This window comes from Oncorhynchus tshawytscha, linkage group LG11, assembly GCF_018296145.1.
Source record: "Oncorhynchus tshawytscha isolate Ot180627B linkage group LG11, Otsh_v2.0, whole genome shotgun sequence".
NCBI lineage: Eukaryota > Metazoa > Chordata > Actinopteri > Salmoniformes > Salmonidae > Oncorhynchus > Oncorhynchus tshawytscha.
The window spans coordinates 7,151,039-7,170,422 of NC_056439.1; the positions used below are offsets into that span (position 1 = coordinate 7,151,039).

A 19,384-nucleotide genomic window follows, 5' to 3' on the forward strand; every position below is an offset into this window, starting at 1 on the left:
TCAATGTTAGTTTGGTAATCAACTCTAGTGTATTCTGCTGAAAGGTGAATTTGTCTCCCAGTGTCTGTTGGAAAGCAGAGAAACAGGTTTTCTTCTAGGATTTTGCCTGTTTTTAGCTCTCTTTTTTTTTCATTTCATCCACCCAAAACTCCATAGTCCTTGCCGATGACAAGCATACACATAAAATGATGCAGTCACCATAATGCTTGGAAATATGAAGAGTGGTACTCAGGGATGTTTTGGACTTTGCCGAACATAACGCTTTGTTTTCAGCACATGTTAATAGCCCACCCAAAAAACTCTAGCTTTTTGTTTGTAATGAATTTTTAAGTATTTCTTAAAACATAATTACAATTTGACATTATGGTATATTGTGGGTAGGCAACTGACCTAAAATCTCAATATAATCTGGGTACCAGTCTCTGGTTAACCACTAACTGTAATCCATGCAGGGCCGGCTCTAGCCTTTTGGGGGTCCTAGACGAGATTTTGTTGGTGGTGGCAAAACATTTTAGTGCCCCCCTCTTGCCGGTTGAGAGAGAATTTACATTTCCCACAGTTCTATATATTTTGCAATGGGGTGGAGAGAAAATGGTGCAGCTTTATAAAAATTAATGCATATGACACCATGCCAAATTACAATTATTTTGTTTTCTTTTCATTTAGGAGTACATCATACAGCATTTCACAAACAAATTGCAAGCAAAATACACTACGGAAGTAAACAACCAAGCCAACAAGAATCTCAAAGCAACTCAAATCAATGTCCTACTACTTTCAAAAAACATTAAGACAAAATTAAAAAGTGGTGAGAAAAACAATCAAAATCGCCTACAAATTAAAATCATATTGTCCAGCATAAAAACAACGCAGTGGTTTAACTAAAGACATCTTTTGAAGCTCCGTTGTCGAAGCTAAAACATATTTGTACATCCAATGAATTATTGACTGTAGAAAAGTATCACATCACAACACTCCAGACTATTTTTTTATTGCGTGCACAATTATTAGACTAATTGTATTCCTCAGGATTCATTTTATTGTTGAACAAACACCACGCTCTCAGTCAATCAAATGTTATTGAACCTCAAACCTGAATGTTTAACAAAGGAAAAGTGAGTTGTCTTTCTCAGGGGAATATATGTGTGCAGAATTATTAAATTACAAAAATAATTTCTCCCAACGTGTTTATTCTCCGTTTTTAGAGTAAGGGTAACAATAACACACAATGACAAATAAAAAATTTGGCCTTTCAGTGACCAATATAACTAGCCTTCTTTTCAATAACTGTCATGAGCCTTCCATCCTTGGAGTCTGTCAGTTTCTTGATCTGTTCACGATCATCTTCACTGAAGCAGCAACTACAGCCTCCCAAATGCTGTTCAAAGAGGTGTATTCTCTTCCCTCACTGTAAATCTCACATTTGAGAAGGGTTCTCAATAGGATTTAAGTCAGGTGAAGAAGGGGGCCAGGTCATTATTCGGGCATCTTTGAGGCCCTTGCTGGCTAGCCAAGCAGTGGAGTACTTGGGTGCAGGTGATGGAGCATTGTCCTACATAAAGATCATGGGCTTCTTGAATGCTGAGGACTTCTTCCTGTACCACTGCTTGAAGAAAGAATCTTCCAGAAACCGACAGCAGGTTTCGGAGTTGAGTTTCAGTCCATCTTCAACCCAAAAGGTCCAACTACCTCATCCTTAATGATGGCAGCCCATACCAGTACCCCTCCTCCACCTTGCTGGTGCCTGACTCGAAGTGGTACCCTGTGTCCATTACTGGTCCAGCCACGTGTCCATCCACCTGGTCCATCAACAGTCACTCTCATTTAATCTGACCCTAAAACCTGTCTTCAGGTATACCTTTGCCCAATCTTGACGCTTCAACTTGTGAATCTTATTCAGTGGTGGTCGTGTTTCAGCCTTCTTGACCTTGGCCATGTCTCTGAGCACTTGACACCATGTACTTCTGGACACTCCAGGTAGGTAGCAGCTCTGGAATATGGTGGCACTGGAGGAGAGTGGGTTCCTGCTAGCTTGATGTTTAATTCTTCTCAGTTCTGGAATATGGTGGCACTGGAGGAGAGTGGGTTCCTGTTAGCTTGATGTTTAATTCTTCTCAGTTCTGGAATATGGTGGCACTGGAGGAAAATGGGTTCCTGGTAGCTTGATGTTTAATTCTTCTCAGTTCTGGAATATGGTGGCACTGGAGGATAACGGGTTCCTGGTAGCTTGACATTTAATTCTTCTCAGTTCTGGAATATGGTGGCACTGGAGGATAATGGGTTCCTGGTAGCTTGATGTTTAATTCTTCTCAGTTCTGGAATATGGTGGCACTGGAGGATAATGGGTTCCTGGTAGCTTGACATTTAATTCTTCTCAAGTCTTTTGCAGTTAATTTGCATCTTTTCTCCTCCGTGCCTTTTTTTTGCGCCCCAGTTGTCTATTCACAAACAAACCGTTTGATTGTCCGGTGGTCATGCCTCAATAGTTTAGCTATTTCAAGAATGTTGCATCCGTCTGAATGGCATTTTACAATTTTGGACTTTTCAGTGTCAGTTACATCTCTTTTTTTGGCCCATTTTACCTGAGGTAATGAAGCTGCCTAATAATTATGCACACCTTTGATAAACTCAGCAAACAAACTCGTAACAATCAAAATAACTTCACATATCTTCATTGTAAGGGTTTAAACATTGTAAAGGGTGCCTTAGGCATGCTGCAAGGAAGCACGGGGACTGCAGATGTGGCCAGGGCAATAAATTGCAATGTCCGTACTGTGAGACGCCTAAGACAGCGTTACAGGGAGACAGGACAGACAGCTGATCGTCCTCGCAGTGGCAGACCATGTGTAACAACACCTGCACAGGATCGGTTCATCTGAGCATCACACCTGCGGGACAGGTACAGGATGGCAACAACAACTGCCTGAGATATGCCAGGAACCCACAATCCCTCCATCAGTGCTCAGACTGAACTTGCAGGTGCCTTCGTGGAAGAGTTGGGTAACATCTCACAGCAAGAACTGGCAAATCTGGTGCAGTCCATGAGGAGGGGATGCACTGCAGTACTTAATGCAGCTGGTGGCCACACCAGATACTGATTATTACTTTTGATTTTGACCCCCCCCACACACACTTTATTCAGGGACACATTATTCCATTTCTGTTAGTCATGTCTGTGGAATATGTTCAGTTTGTCTCAGTTGTTGAATCTTGTTATGTTCATATAAATATTTACACATGTTAAGTTTGCTGAAAATAAACGCAGTTGACAGTGAGGACGGTCCTTTTTTTTGTTGCTGAGTTTATAAGGTGTTATTCACTTTCGCCACATCCTCCCTCATTAGACAAATATGATTAACTCCAATAAGCATTCAAGTTTATATAGTTTGGGAGTTGGAAAATGTGCATTGAAATAATATCAGAATACCCACTTGCCTAAATTGTGCATGCAGTGTATATACTAATATATATATCTATACACACACTGACTGTATTTGTCAACACTACCTGTAAAACTAAAACTACCTCGATCTGACAACCTGTAAAAAACACCTCAGCCTGAGCTACGTGCCTGAAAGTGAGTAAATGCTCCAGAGAAAGTATTGAGGATTGTCAATAAGCTTCAAGGTCATTTAGCCTAATCTTTAGCACAGGCACGAGTTTAGGTTTGTCTGATAGTCTAGAATAAAATAGCCTGAGTGCCCGTCTGTTTCTGCTCTCTAGTTAACTCTTTTTGGAATTGTAATGCCAAATATGTTTGGAATGACAAGGAGCTGGCAAGCGAGTAAAAACAGACTGTCACTCAGGCTTCAAGAATGCAACTCTTTGTTTAGAACATATCTGAGCCAGATTAGAGTTTGAGCACATTCTAGAGTTTAGAATGCATGTCTGTGACTTTAGAACACATTCTGGAGTTTAGAATGTATCTCTGTGACTTTAGAACCCATTCTGGAGTTTAGAATGTATATCTGTGACTTTAGAACACATTCTGGAGTTTAGAATGTATCTCTGTGGATGCGGTCCTGTTCCATCTGAGACTTGGCCTTCTTCTTGAGCAGCAGGATGAGTTCTGAAAACTCCCTCACAGCCCCGAGGCCTGCAACATTGTGGCAGGAGTATTTAGCAGCATTGATTGCCACCACTGGGGCATCCCGGGGTACTGCACTCAGCCCAGCCAGGTTCAGACAGTCAACATCTGGTGCATCGTTACCTGTAGGAGGGATGGAATGGAGGGGTGAGATGAGTTTGTTTATCTATTAAAGTGTCCATAAGGTGGTTCTGGAAGTATTCATAGGATGATTAGTATGTTGCAAAAACACAACATGTATAAAATATGCATGATTTAAGGAAATCATAGAGAAAAAAAAACATTTAATGAATAGTTTCCAATTTTGGGTTTAGGGAAATCTTAAAAATGAATTACTGAAATCATACACTGTACAAAAAATAAACGCAACATGCAACAATTGAGGCTACAGTTCATATAAGGCAATCAGTCAATTGAAATAAAGACAGAGATTTGTCCTTGAAGAGCACGCTTCTCCAGCGTTCCAGTGGACATTGAAGGTGAGCATTTGCCCACTGAAGTCGGTTACGGCGCCAAACCGCAGTCAGGTAAAGACCCTGGTGAGGATGATGAGCAAGCAGATAAGCTTCCCTGAGACGGTTTCTGACAATTTGTGCAAATATTATTTGGTTGTGCAAACCCACAGTTTCATCAGCTGTCCGGGAGGCTGTTCTTAGATAATCCCGAAGGTGAAGAAGCTGGATGTGGAGGTCTTGGGCTGGCGGGGTTACACGTGGTCTGTGGTTGTGAGGACGGTTGGATGTGCTAGATGAGGCGGCTTATGGTAGAGAAATTAACATTCAATTCTCTGGCAACAGCTCTGGTGGACTTTTCTGCAGTCAGCATGCCAATTGCACGCTCCCACAAAACCTGAGAAAACTGGTTACAAAACGGCACATAGAGTGGCCTTTTATTATCCCCAGGACAAGGTGCACCTGTGTAACAATCATGCTGTTTAAATCAGGTTCTTGATATGCCACACATGTCAGGTGGATGGACTATATTGGCAAAGGAGAAATGCTCACTAACAGGGATGTAAACAAATTTATGCACAACATTTTAGAGAAATAAACATTTTGTACATATGGAAAATATCTGGGATCTTTTATTTCAGCTCATGTTTCATGGGACCAACACTTTACATGTTAGGTTTATATTTCTGTTCAGTATAGAAATTGATTAATTTTAAATTGAATCTCAATTTCTCCAGGACTTGACAGCTGACATCGCCCTTCTCACATTGCCCATAAATATCAATTGACTGACAGTGACATGAACTCAGAACAGTGCCAGTAGTTTTCTGCAGTGGTAGCCTAACCTACATGCAGAAGGCAAATAGAGAGCCACTTTACAAATGATCACTAAACAAGTAAATGTAATAGTAATATTAGTAGTAGTAGTCAGTTAAGTGAAAAGAATAGTGAGTTTACCCATATAGGCTACTTCCTTCCAGCCCAGATCCCTGTCGTCCATCATGGCTTTGGTCTCGCTCTGGATGTCCTTGCCCAGCTGTCTGACCTCGCAGCCCGTTCTCTGGGACAGCTTGTCAGCCAAGGCCTTGGTCAGGTCCTCACTGGACGAGATCAAGATCACCTGGTCAGAGTACAGAGTTAGAATAATAGAATACACAAGGTACAATTTCAAAATTTGGTTGTGCATCAGCAGTCACTCAATTAGCCCAAGTCAGTCTTTTAAAATTTTTTTTAAGATCGTTAAGTTAGTCTAGCAGCCAGCTTTCTAAACTTGTGGTGAGCATGATCCAACTACCGACCGGGGTGGGCCGATGGCTCATCAGTTATCATTAAAAACGACAAACATTTGCCTCCACCCTATTGCAAAATGTGTAGAATTGAAGGAAATTTGCTGTAAAACTGAAAAAGTTTATTATTGACCTCTGCCTGACCCCGAGACTGCCTGTCGTTCTGTACCTTTTTAGACTCTGATCTGGATTACTGACCTCTGCCTGACCCCGAGACTGCCTGCCGTTCTGTACCCTTTTAAGACTCTGATCTGGATTACTGACCTCTGCCTGACCCCGAGACTGCCTGTCGTTCTGTACCTTTTTAGACTCTGATCTGGATTACTGACCTCTGCCTGACCCCGAGACTGCCTGCCGTTCTGTACCTTTTTAGACTCTGATCTGGATTACTGACCTCTGCCTGACCCCGAGACTGCCTGCCGTTCTGTACCTTTTTTAGACTCTGATCTGGATTACTGACCTCTGCCTGACCCCGAGACTGCCTGTCGTTCTGTACCTTTTAGACTCTTATCTAGATGTCTGACCTCTGCCTGACCCCAAGACTGCCTGCCGTTCTGTACCTTTTTACACTCTGATCTGGATGTCTGACCTCTGCCTGACTCCGAGACTGCCTGCCGTTCTGTACCTTTTTACACTCTGATCTGGATGTCTGACCTCTGCCTGACCCCGAGACTGCCTGCCGTTCTGTACCTTTTTACACTCTGATCTGGATGTCTGACCTCTGCCTGCCCTTGACCTGTCGTTTTGCCTGCCCCCTGTTCTAGTAATAAACAGTGTTACTTCGACACTGTCTGCATCTGGGTCTCCTCCTGAAACATGATACACATGACAGCTAGAGTAAATAGTAGCCTGTGTGTGTTTAATGGGTGGTGCTTTCAGTGATGAGCTGTGGCTTATCTAGACGTACCAGGGGCAGACAGTAACTTGGCTACTGTGCTGGACTCGGGTATCTAACAGGGGTTTCTTTTTTTTCTATAGCATGGCTTTTAAAGGAAATTAGATGTTTGTGACTTATATTTATCTAATATATACACAGTGCACAAAACATTAAGAACACACTTCCTAATATTGAGTTGCTAATATCAATTCATTGGGCATGGACCCTATAAGGTGTCGAATGCGTTCCACAGGGATGCTGGCCCATGTTGACTCCCACAGTTGTGTCAAGTTGGCTGGATGTCCTTTGGGTGGTGGACCATTCCTGATACACACGGGAAACTGTTGAGTGTGAAAAACCCAGCAGCGTTGCAGTTCTTGGCACATACCGGTGTGCCTGGCACCTACTACCATACCCCATGCAAAGGCACTCTGAATGGCACACATTCACCCTCTGAATGGCACACATACGCAATCCATGTCTCAGTTGTCTCAAGGCTTAAAAATCCTTCTTTAACCTGTCTCCTCCCCTTCATCTACACTGAATGAAGTGGATTTAACAAGAGACATCAATAAGGGATCATATTTCACCCAGTGAGTTTGTCATGGAAAGAGCAGGTATTCTTAATGTTTTGTACACAAAGTGTATATATATCTTGTAAGAATTTGTATCTGTCGTGTGAATGTTGCCATTTTTTGTTTACTATATATCTTTATCTTTATCTTATTTGACTTGCCACAACTGAAGTGTCTTCTGGAAAAATAGAGTCATTATATTCTAATACTATTTCAGAAGGTCCGGTCACACAAATCTCCGAGATGGCAAAGGTTCGGATGGATATTGTCATTTAACAGCATATTAACAAACCTCTACCTCGCAACCCCAAACTGTTCGCACCCCTCCTGTTGGCAGAGAGAAAAATGTGCCGTTTTAAAACTCTTTGCCTGCAATTCTACACATGTTCCATGTCTTATGTGTGTTCAGATCATAGCATGAGTCAAATCCTGACAAAATGTTCCCCTCCCCCCAAACTGTATTTATGTTCATATAATTATTATTTTAAAAACTCGGTCAGAACCCGCAGTCTGTACTGACCCCGTTCTGGGTCCAGATCACAGTCCGCCTATTTTGTATTTATTTAACTAGGCAAGTCAGTTAAGAACAAATTCTAATTTACAATGACGGCCTACCGGGGAACAGTGGGTTAACTGCCTTGTTCAGGGACAGAGCACCACATTTTTACCTTGTCAGCTCGGGGATTCGATCCAGCAACCTTTCGGTTAACCACTTGGCTACCTGCCGCCCCTGTTGAGTATGGATGACCTGTAACTTCACTATCAAAACAATGAATTGTCTCCTCTTCTTCATATGTAATTGGGAAATTTAAGATGACTAAAGTTCATCTTTAGTTTAGAGTGATCAACACAATGTTTAGCATATTTTGAGTTCCTGTAATACACAATATGTTCTGTTTGTGACACTCAAGGTGCAGGTCGATGGTCACTAGACTTGATAGTGAATGTTATGGATTATTCTCATATCTGTTGATAGTGGTTGACGCCAGACTGGATGTACAAGGACACACTGATTATTCACTGTTGTATTGTACTGATGACACCCTGTGAACACTGTGATTCTGTATCAGCTGACAGTCGCTGCCTTTTTGTTTTGTCTTCCCACAAGCCTCTCTGGCTGGTGTTTACTGAACATGTGGTGCTGTCTGATTAGGATAGAAAGGTCCCGTCTCCAAGAGGTCAGTTAGACATTTTCTCTGCTTCTGGGCTGCATGGTGTCTCCCTGTTGCAACTTGTAATAAAACCGATATATTTTTGATTGACTTTACCAACGCTGTCCTTTTTGTTCACCTGGAAATTCCTATTACAACATAGACAACACATGTATTTGTGGAAGCAGTAATCGCATGATTGGGATTCTCTTTCAACTGTAAAAAAATATAAAAAAATAAGGTAAAGCCTGTCTGTCACTATTTGCTGTTACCATATGTGATCTTTTAAATTCCACCGACGAATTGACGTCGATCTTTCATCATCCGTATTCATCACGTTATCTTTGCACCGTATCGCCTTTCCCTCTCTGGTGTATGTCCTATATGTTCTATATGTTCAATATCTACAGTCGACGTACCTCCACGCCCTCTCCCTGCAGCATGCGGATACCCGTGGTATCTCTGGTGTTGACAGAGACCATCTCCTCTCCAGAGACAGAGATGAGGACGCGGCCGTCAGTCAGACAGCCGGAGACGTTACACAGCAGCAGACGCACCGCCTCAGGCTTCTCCAGGCCAAAGTAACCAAACCTGGAGAGGAACAAATCAAATACAATTGTATCAAAAAATCTTATTGGTCACATGCTTCGTAGACAACTGGCGTAGACTAAAGGTGAAATGCTCACTTTTACGGGCCATTCCCAACAATGCAGAGAGAGAGGGAAAAAAAAGTACAAATTAACTCAAGTAATACATACACAATGAGTAATGATAACTTGGCTACCAGTACCGAGTCAATGTGCAGGGATACGAGGTAGTTGAGGTAGATATGTACATATAGGTAAGGATAAAGTGACTAGGACAACGGGCTAGATAAACATCATGTGATGAGTCAAAAGAGATTATTACAAAAATGGTCATTGCAGATATTCCAAGTAGCTAATTGGTTTACTATTTAACTAACTATTTAGCAGTCTTATAGCTTGGGGTTCCTGTTGTTTCCAGACTTGGTGTATTGGTACCACTTGCAGTGCAGTAGCAGAGAGAACAATGTATGATTTAGGTGGCTGGAGTCTTTGACCATTGTTAGGGCCTTCCTCTGAACCCGACTGGTATAAACGTCCTTGATGGCAGGGAGCTCGGACCTAGTGATGTACTGGGTCATACGCACTACCCTTCGTAACGCCTTGCAGTCGAATGCCAAGCAGTTGTCGTACCAGAACACACAGGGAAATGCATTTGTATAACGACTCCTCTGTGTTACATCAATGTTTATTGTGTTGCCTCTTGAGGATCCGCCCTTTTTTTCAATTTTCGCCTAAAATGACATACCCAAATCTAACTGCCCGTAGCTCAGGCCCTGAAGCAACGATATGCATATTCTTGTTACCATTTGAAAGGAGCGTAGGACAAAATAACACAATAGATCTGGTAAAAGATAATACAAAGAAAAAACCAACCGTTCTTTTGTATTTTTTTTGTACCATCATCTTTGAAATGCAAGAGAAAGGCCATAATGTATTATTCCAGCCAAAGTTACATTTGGGTTTTGGCCACTAGATGGCAGCAGTGTATGTGCAAAGTTTTAGACTGATCCAAATGAACCATTGCATTTCTGTTCAAAATGTTGTATCATGACTGCCCAAATGTGCCTAATTTGTTTATTAATACCTTTTCATGTTCAAAATTGTGCACTCTCCTCAAAAAATAGCATGGTATTCTTTCACTGTAACAGCTATTGTAAATTGGACAGTGCAGTTAGATTAACAAGAATTGAAGCTTTCTGACAATATCAGATATGTCTATGTCCTGGGAAATGTTCTTGTTACTCACAACCTTATGCTAATCGCATTAGCCTACGTTAGCTCAACCGTCCTGTGGAAGGGACACCGATTAAGTTTGTTCAAGTAAACACACAGAGAGAGAGAGAGAGAGAGAGAGAGAGAGAGAGAGAGAGAATGTGAAGCTCTGAGTCAGTGACTTCAGACTACCTCAGTACTCTCTGTTCTGCCACGGGCCAATCGATATCCACATCAATATCCACACTGTACTCTGGCAGCATCTCATAGTAAGCCCACTTTCCCCCCTGAGAAAGACAATGCAAGAGAAAGGGGATTTCAATTATCATTTGAAACAACGGCAGTTGACAATAGAATATCTAGAATTATAGATCAGTAAGTCGATTTCTCAGTGTGTCTTTTGTCTCTGGTCAAGCTCACATCCACTGAATCACTAAACATTATTGATCACCTGAGGAAAATAGGGTTCACCTCCAGCAGCAGACATGCACATCAGGACCACTGTTCATAAAGCGTCTCAGGATAGGAGTGCTGATCTAGAATCAGGTCCTCCCTGCCCATACAATCTCATTAATAATGATAGAAAAGGGAAAACTGATCCTAGATCAACAATCCTATCCTGAAACACTTTGTGACTATGGGCCCCGATGGGGTTTAGTGCCAGTTACCTGCAAGCCTTTCTCTATTGTCACTCTGGTATGAATGTAGAAAGATCCGTTCTCACACAGCTCTCCATCCCAGTCCTGTCTCCGGGGCCTGTTAGACGGGTCAAGGTTCAGTGGCTTGGTGGCTACACTACCTGAAGAGGAGAGAGCAAAATAATCAATATCAGTTAATAGGTTCTAACTAAGGTTAATACTATGATTAAGCTTGAGGCCCTGGGTCTGAATCCCGCCCTGTGCAACTGGGTCCTGGACTTCCTGACTGGCCTTCCCCAGGTGGTGAAGGTAGGAAACAACACCACCACTTCCCTGATCCTCAACACAGGGGCCCCACAAGAGTGTGTAATTAGCCCCCTACTTTACTCCTGTTCACCCACGACTGTGTGGCCACGCCTCCAACTCAATCACCACGTTTGCAGATGACACAACAGTCAGGCCTGATTACCAACAATGGCGAGAGGGAGGAAGGGAGGGCCCTGGCGGAGTGGTGCCAGGAAAATGACCTCTCCCTCAACGTCAACAAAACGAAGAAGCTGATCGTGGACTTCAGGAGACAACAGAGAGAGCGCGCCCCTGTTCACATTGACGAGACCGCATTGGAGAAGGTGAAAAGCTTCAAGTTTCTTGATGTACACATCACTGACAATCTGAAGTGGTCGACCCACACAGACAGTGTGAAGAAGGCGCAACCGCGCCTCTTCAACCTCAGGAGGCTGAAGAAATTCGGCATGGCCCTTCAGACCCTCACAAACTTTTACAGATGTATAATTGAGAGCATCCTGTCGGGCTGTATCACCGCCTGGTACGGCAACTGCTCCGCCCACAACCGTAAGACTCTCCAGAGGGTGGTGCGGTCTGCCCAACGCATCACCGGGGGCACACTGCCTGCCCTCCAGGACACCTACAGCACCCGATGTCACAGGAAGCCCATAAAGATCATCAAGAAGAACAACCACCCGAGCCACTGCCTGTTCACCCCACTATCATCCAAGAAGGCGAGGTCAGTACAGGTGCATCAAAGCAGGGAGCGAGAGACTGAAAAACAGCTTCTAACTCAAGGCCATCAGACTGTTAAATAGCCATCACTAGCCGTCTAACACCCGGTTACTCAACCCTGCACCTTAGAGGCTGCTGCCCTATATACATAGGCATGAAATCACTGGTCACTTTAATAATGTTTACATACTGTTTTACTCAGTTCACATGTACAGTGAGGGAAAAAAGTATTTGATCCCCTGCTGATTTTGTATGTTTGCCCACTGACAAAGAAATGATCCGTCTATAATTTTAATGGTAGGTTTATTTGAACAGTGAGAGACAGAATAACAACAACAAAATCCAGAAAAATGCATGTCAAAAATGTTATAAATTGATTTGAATTTTAATGAAGTATTTGACCCCCTCTCAATCAGAAAGATTTAAGGCTCCCAGGTGTCTTTTATACAGGTAACGAGCTGAGATTAGGAGCACACTCTTAAAGGGAGGGGCTCCATGTAAGATCTCACCTCGTGGAGTTGCAATGATCATGAGAACGGTGAGGAATCAGCCCAGAACTACACGGGAGGATCTTGTCAATGATCTCAAGGCAGCTGGGACCATAGTCACCAAGAAAACAATTGGTAACACACTATGCCGTGAAGGACTGAAATCCTGCAGCACCTGCAAGGTCCCCCTGCTCAAGAAAGCACATACATATGCCCGTCTGAAGTTTGCCAATGAACATCTGAATGATTCAGAGGACAACTGAGTGAAAGTGTTGTGGTCAGATGAGACCAAAATCGAGCTCTTTGGCATCAACTCAAATCGCCGTGTTTGGAGGAGGAGGAATGCTGCCTATGACCCCAAGAATACCATCCCCACCGTCAAACATGGAGGTGGAAAAATTATGCTTTGGGGGTGTTTTTCTGCTAAGGGGACAGGACAACTTCACCGCATCAAAGGGATGATGGATGGGCCATGTACCGTCAAATCTTGGGTGAGAACCTCCTTCCCTCAGCCAGGGCATTGAACATGGGTCGTGGATGGGTATTCCAGCATGACAATGACCCAAAACACACGGCCAAGGCAACAAAGGAGTGGCTCAAGAAGAAGCACATTAAGGTCCTGGAGTGGCCTAGCCAGTCTCTAGAACTTAATCCCATAGAAAATCTGTGGAGGGAGCTGAAGGTTTGAGTTGCCAAACATCAGCCTCGAAACCTTAATGACTTGGAGAAGATCTGCAAAGAGGAGTGGGACAAAATCCCTCCTGAGATGTGTGCAAACCTGGTGGCCAACTACAAGAAACGTCTGACCTCTGTGATTGCCAACAAGGGTTTTGCCACCAAGTACTAAGTAATGTTTTGCAGAGGGGTCAAACATTTATTTCCCTCATTAAAATGGAAATCAATTTATAACATTTTTGGCTTGCGTTTTTCTGGATTTTTTTGTTGTTATTCTGTCTCTCACTGTTCAAATAAACCTACCATTAAAATTATAGATCGATCATTTCTTTGTCAGTGGGCAAACGTACAAAATCAGCAGGGGATAAAATACATTTTCCCTCACTGTATATACTGTACTCTGCTGTATTTTAGTGAATGCCACTCAGCCATTGCTCACCCTAATATTTATATATTTCTGAATTCCATTCTTTTACTTTAAGATTTGTGTGTATTATTGTGAATTGTTAGATACTACTTCACTTTTGGAGTTTGGAACACATGCATTTTGCTACACCTGCATTTTGGGGCTAGGCAACTTTTTTCTCAATTTCCTCCTGAATGACGTGCCCAAAGTAAACTGCCTGTGGCTCAGGCCCTGAAGCCAGGATATGCATATAATTGGTACCATTGGAAAGTAAACACTTTGAAGTTTGTAGAAATGTTAAAATAATGTAGAAGAATATAACACAATAGATATGGTAGGACAAAATCCAAAGAAAAACCAACCAGAATCTAACCCTAACGCTATCCCTAACCCTAACCCTTTGAATGGCAATATTAGGTAATAATTCCTATGGTTTCCACAGGGTGTCAGCAGTCTATGTTCAAGGTTTCAGACTAGTAACTTCAAAAACGATGAAGAAGTATCAGTTTTAGTACAGGGACACAGTCTTGGAAACTCGTGTTTGTGCGCCATGAAGACAGGACGCACCTGCTAAAATCAGTTTCCTATTGAACATACTTCTTTCCGTAAGAAATATTTTAGTTTGATTACATTTTAGGGTATCTGAGGAGAAAATAGAAACTTATTTTGACTTGTTGAAACAAAGTTTAGGGGTAGATTTTCGGATTCCTTTCTCTACATGTTCAACTAAAATGACTTTTTGGGATATAAAGAGGGATTTTATCTAACAAAACAACACTACATGTTATAGCTGGGACCCTTTTGATGACAAATCAGAGGAAGATTTTCAAAAAGTAAGTGAATATTTAATCGCTATTTGTGAATTCATGAAACCTGTGCCGGTGGAAAAATATGTTTTCGCTGTAAGAGCTACAGTAAATCGGACAGTGCAGTTAGATTAACAAGACTTTAAACTTTCAACCAATATAGGACACTTAGATGTACCTAAATGTTTAATATCCATAATTTGTATGATTATTTATTTGAATTGCGCGCCCTCCAGTTTCACCGGAAGTTGTCCCGCTAGCGGGACGCCTAGCCCTAAAAGGTTTAACGTCTACTAAATATGTGTGTGACCAATAACGTTTGATTTGATTCGATTTTCCTTGTCCAGAGAAAAAAAGACGTACTTGTCTAAACACCCCTCATCCCTCTATTGTGATACACAGTGATTGGTGGTGGATGGGATGACTTCCATGTATTGTGCTTGTGAAAGGCCCTATATAAACAATTCATTATCATTGAGCATTAGCATCTTACAACAAGCTATATTGGGTAGGTGTTTTCAAATACAACATATCTAGGCTACTCAAGTTGTTCCTGGCTATGTTGATGTGGCCAGGGCAAAGTCCTGACACAATTTATTAAGTAAGGGACAGTTTTTCCTCAGGCACAGATTAAGCCTAATCCTAAACTACAAAGAATTTAATGGAGATTCTCCATTTACCTTTTTTAAAATCCAGGAATAGGGTTAATCTGTGTCCGGGAAAACAAATCTATGTGTAAGGCCCTAAACATAACACAAGGCTATCCTGGAGAGCCCTAAACATAACACAAGGCTATCCCGGAAAGCCCTAAACATAACACAAGTCTATCCTGGAAAGCCCTAAATATAACACAAGTCTATCACGGAAAGCCCTAAATATAACGCAAGTCTATCCTGGAAAGCCCTAAACATAACACAAGTCTATCCTGGAAAGCCCTAAACATAACACAAGTCTATCCTGGAAAGCCCTAAACATAACACAAGTCTATCCTGGAAAGCCCTAAACATAACACAAGTCTATCCCGGAAAGCCCTAAATATAACACAAGTCTATCCTGGAAAGCCCTAAATAAACATAAGCCCTAAATATAACAAGTCTATCCCGGAAAGCCCTAAACATAACACAAGTCTATCCTGGAAAGCCCTAAATATAAAGTCTATCCCGGAAAGCCCTAAATATAACACAAGTCTATCCCGGAAAGCACAAGTCTATCCCGGAAAGCCCTAAATATAACACAAGTCTATCCTGGAAAGCCCTAAACATAACACAAGTCTATCCTGGAAAGCCCTAAACATAACACAAGTCTATCCCGGAAAGCCCTAAATATAACACAAGTCTATCCTGGAAAGCCCTAAATATAACACAAGTCTAGAAAGCCCTAAATATAACACAAGTCTATCCTGGAAAGCCCTAAACATAAGTCACAAGCCCTAAATATAACACAAGTCTATCCCGGAAAGCCCTAAACATAACACAAGTCTATCCTGGAAAGCCCTAAACATAACACAAGTCTATCCCGGAAAGCCCTAAACATAACATAAGGCTATCCCGGAAAGCCCTAAACATAACACAAGTCTACCCCGGAAAGCCCTAAACATAACACAAGTCTACCCCGGAAAGCCCTAAACATAACACAAGTCTATCCCGGAAAGCCCTAAACATAACACAAGGCTACCCCGGAAAACCCTAAACATAACACAAGTCTATCCTGGAAAGCCCTAAACATAACACAAGGCTACCCGGAAAGCCCTAAACATAACACATGGCTATCCCGGAAAGCCCTAAACATAACACATGGCTATCCCATACCTCCTTTCTTGACCTCCTGCCAGCGGAAGTGGTGTTGTCGGGCCACGGCGAAGACAGACGTGAAGTCCTGATTGGTGATCAACTCCAGGGCCTCCTTCAGGTGGAAGGGGTGCAAGCAGGGAGACGTAGCCTGGATGTGACAGATCACATTCACCTCTGGAGGAAGTCAACACAACACAGCAGATATTTGATTTATCCATTATTTAACCAGATAGTCATATGATATGAGATATGAATAAACCTATATGGTCACTGTTGACATTTGTAGCTACGGAGTGAGTCCCACATTATTTGGATAAACTCCTATTCATGGGTTGTCTATAGTCACTCTCACACTATCAATAAGATAGCAACTGAAACTCTGTTTATACTTGATATGCAACAATTTACTCGGATTGGGATTATGCTTAGATTTGAAATGGAATTAAAAGACAACACAACGTGAGCATTTTCATTGATGACAGTCGTGCTGGTTTTGTTTCTACCTAGCTAGACAAGAACGGTCACTGATTGGCTGGAGAGTGGAGAGTCGGACCGTACATCTGGTTTCCCAGCAAGTGGTTCTCAGGATCTGATTAAAAGGCAGGAATGAAAACTTGCAGCAGGCACTACGGCCCTGGAGGTTGTACGTATCAAGTGAAGCAGAGGAGGACTACAGATTTACTGTAATGCGTCTGTGTGTAGCTGGTGTAGATGAGTCAGGTGCAGGACAGCAGATATGAGTAATGTATGCAATTTTACTCAACTATAATCACAATACACGTCAATAAATCCAAGGCCACAAATAATGGACCGCAATACAATAAACAATCACTCACAAACAAACATGGGGGAACAGAGGGTTAAGTAATGAACAAGTAATTGGGGGATTGAAACCAGGTGTGTAAGGACAAAGGACAAAACAAATGGAAAATGAAAAGTGGATAGACGATGGCTAGAAGGCCAGTGACGCCGCCCGAACAAGGAGAGGGACCGACTTCGGCGGAAGTCGGGACATTTACAATCAGCTTTGCCTCAAAGAACACAATGAATAAGACTACATGGGCTGGGGGGGATCTGATCCTAGATCAGTATTCTTGCTCTGAGATGCTTGATACATATCGCCCCAGAGCCGTAGTCTAGCTAATATGTTCTTCTGCATATTTTCCATTAACGGCTGGCATCTATAACAAAGCACTGCCTAAGAGTCCTAACAAAGACAGTGAAGCATCAAAGAGGGTGTGGTTTTGTCACAATAAATTATAACAAACGTTGATACTTCCCTGTTGCTATGCCATTGAGTAAATCACAATTGTATTATCTTGATTCCTCACACTTCCCTCCTTGTCTCCTTCTCACGGCACATTGGAGCAGAAGATTTGCAGTTCCTCCTCTCAGATCTCCTCCTCGAATGCATTTTGAGAAGGAGGCAAGGAGTGAGGACATGAGGAATCAAGGAAATTACAATTGAGATTCACCCCTTACCTGGGTTTAATCGGGCAAATTCCTGGATAGTGTCGAGAGAGCTGGAGGAGTCTTTGGACACCTCTGGGCTCCTGCGGTGAACCTGAGCTCCCCATGCCTTGGCCACCTTCTCAATGTTATCATGATCAGTTGATACCCACACACTGGTGGGAGAAAGAAGTGAAGAAGTTGATTCCTCAGGCTTTGTAACAAGTAGGCTGTGGTGGGAAAAGTACCCAATTGTCATCCTTGAGTAAAAGGAAAGATACCTTTATAGAAAATGACTCAAGTAAAAGTGAAAGTGACCCGATAAAATACTACTTGAGTAAAAGACTAAAAAGTATTTGGTTTTAAATATACTTAAGTATCAAAAGTATAAATAATTTCAAATTCCTTGTATTTAAGCAAACGGCAGATGGCATGATTATTATTATTATTATTTGTTTAAATGGATAGGCAGGGGCACACTCCAACACTCAGACATGACTTAGAAATTAAGCATTTGTGTTTAGTGAGTCTGCAAGATCTGAGGCAGTTGGGATGACCAAGGATGTTCGAGATGTAACGAGTACTTTTGGGTGTCAGGGAAAATTGATGGAGTAAAAAGTAAATGATTTTCCTTAGGAATGTAGTGGAGTAAAAGTACTCAAACATATAAATAGTAAAGTAAAGTACAGATACCCAACAAAACGACATAATTACTGCAAATACTGCAAAGTATTTTTTACTTAAGTACCGTTTACTTAAGTGGAGCGGCACGGTAGCCTAGTGGTTAGAGCGTTGGACATTGCAAGTTCAAACCCCCGAGCTGACAAGGTACAAATCTGTCGTTCTGCCCCTGAACAGGCTGTTAACCTACTGTTCCTAGGCCGTAATTGAAAATAAGAATTTGTTCTTAACTGACTTGCCTGGTAAAGGTAAAATATTTTTTTTTAAAGTACACCACTGCAAGTAGGCTACATCAATGCAATCCGGTCTTGCGTGGCCAAGACAAAGTCAGAGACAGCTCATTTTCAAACATCCTCTTGACAAACTATTTCAATAAGAATCTGACATGGGTTTATATTCACACACAAACAATTGATAATGTACAGATATGACTAAATGCATCAATCATTATAGACAGCATATACTTTATCACTAGGATGAACAATATTATCCGTGCACGCAAAACAAGAATGTCACATGCATTTGTTGCAGCTATTTATTATTAACAGCCTCAGAGCTAATCCATATACTGTAGCTACATTGGAAAGTCAATTGTAGATTGAACGGAATCACCTGTCAAACTGTTTGGAATCCACGGCAGCTCTCAGAACCCATCCGATGAGCGGGACACCGGCCAGAACTTTTATATTCTTCAGCGGGATCCCCTTACTGCCTCCCCTAGCTAGGATCAGGGCTGCAACGTGTATCTTCTCGCCGCTGTCTTTGAAAATCGTTGTTTTTCCATCTATCACATCTTCAAATCCAGATAGCGTACGTTTTCTTGCAGCAGCCATTTGCCTGTGCTGATGAAGTCAATATTGGTCTGCTAATACGGGACTAGTAAAAGACTAGCCCACTACTTTTGTGAAACAATCTAAACTAAATGTATTGGATTGTTAACCAGCATTTGTAACGTGAGTCTGATCATTATCTGTACAGAACAGTTAATATGATAATACTCTGTGGAATATAAAAATACTTGCTTGATATACAGTACCAGTCAAAAGTTTGAACACGCCTACTCATTCAAGGGTTTTAAATTATTTTACTATTTTACAGGGTTGGGGAGTAACGGATTACGTGGAAGGAATTACTAAAAACTGGAACTGTACATAACCAGCAAAATTATTGTAATCAGATTACCGATACTTCTGAAAATCTAGAT

The 19,384-nt window shown here is 42.0% G+C and overlaps 1 protein-coding gene across 1 annotated transcript; it reads right to left on the bottom strand.

The window, feature by feature from the left end:
- Positions 1-3,231: 3,231 nt before the first annotated feature.
- LOC112245012 (N-acylneuraminate cytidylyltransferase-like) lies at positions 3,232-19,150 on the bottom strand. The gene is made up of 8 exons (XM_024412948.2): positions 18,793-19,150; positions 17,533-17,675; positions 16,069-16,224; positions 10,896-11,026; positions 10,420-10,514; positions 8,848-9,019; positions 5,497-5,659; positions 3,232-4,210 (listed from the first exon to the last, which is right to left on the bottom strand). Exons 1-8 carry the CDS (start codon positions 19,011-19,013, stop codon positions 3,996-3,998), a joined length of 1,296 nt encoding a protein of 431 aa, XP_024268716.2. The 5' UTR covers positions 19,014-19,150; the 3' UTR covers positions 3,232-3,995.
- Between the last annotated feature and the right edge of the window lie 234 nt (positions 19,151-19,384).

Coding starts and splice junctions, on each gene's coding strand:
- LOC112245012 (XM_024412948.2), bottom strand. CDS start 19,013: ATGGCTGCTGCAAGAAAACGTACGCTATCTGGATTTGAAGATGTGATA. Junction 17,676..18,792: donor GATTCCAAACAGTTTGACAG/GTGATTCCGTTC, acceptor TTCTCCCACCAG/TGTGTGGGTATCAACTGATC. Junction 11,027..16,068: donor GCAGGAGGTCAAGAAAGGAG/GTATGGGATAGC, acceptor TCTCCTCTTCAG/GTAGTGTAGCCACCAAGCCA.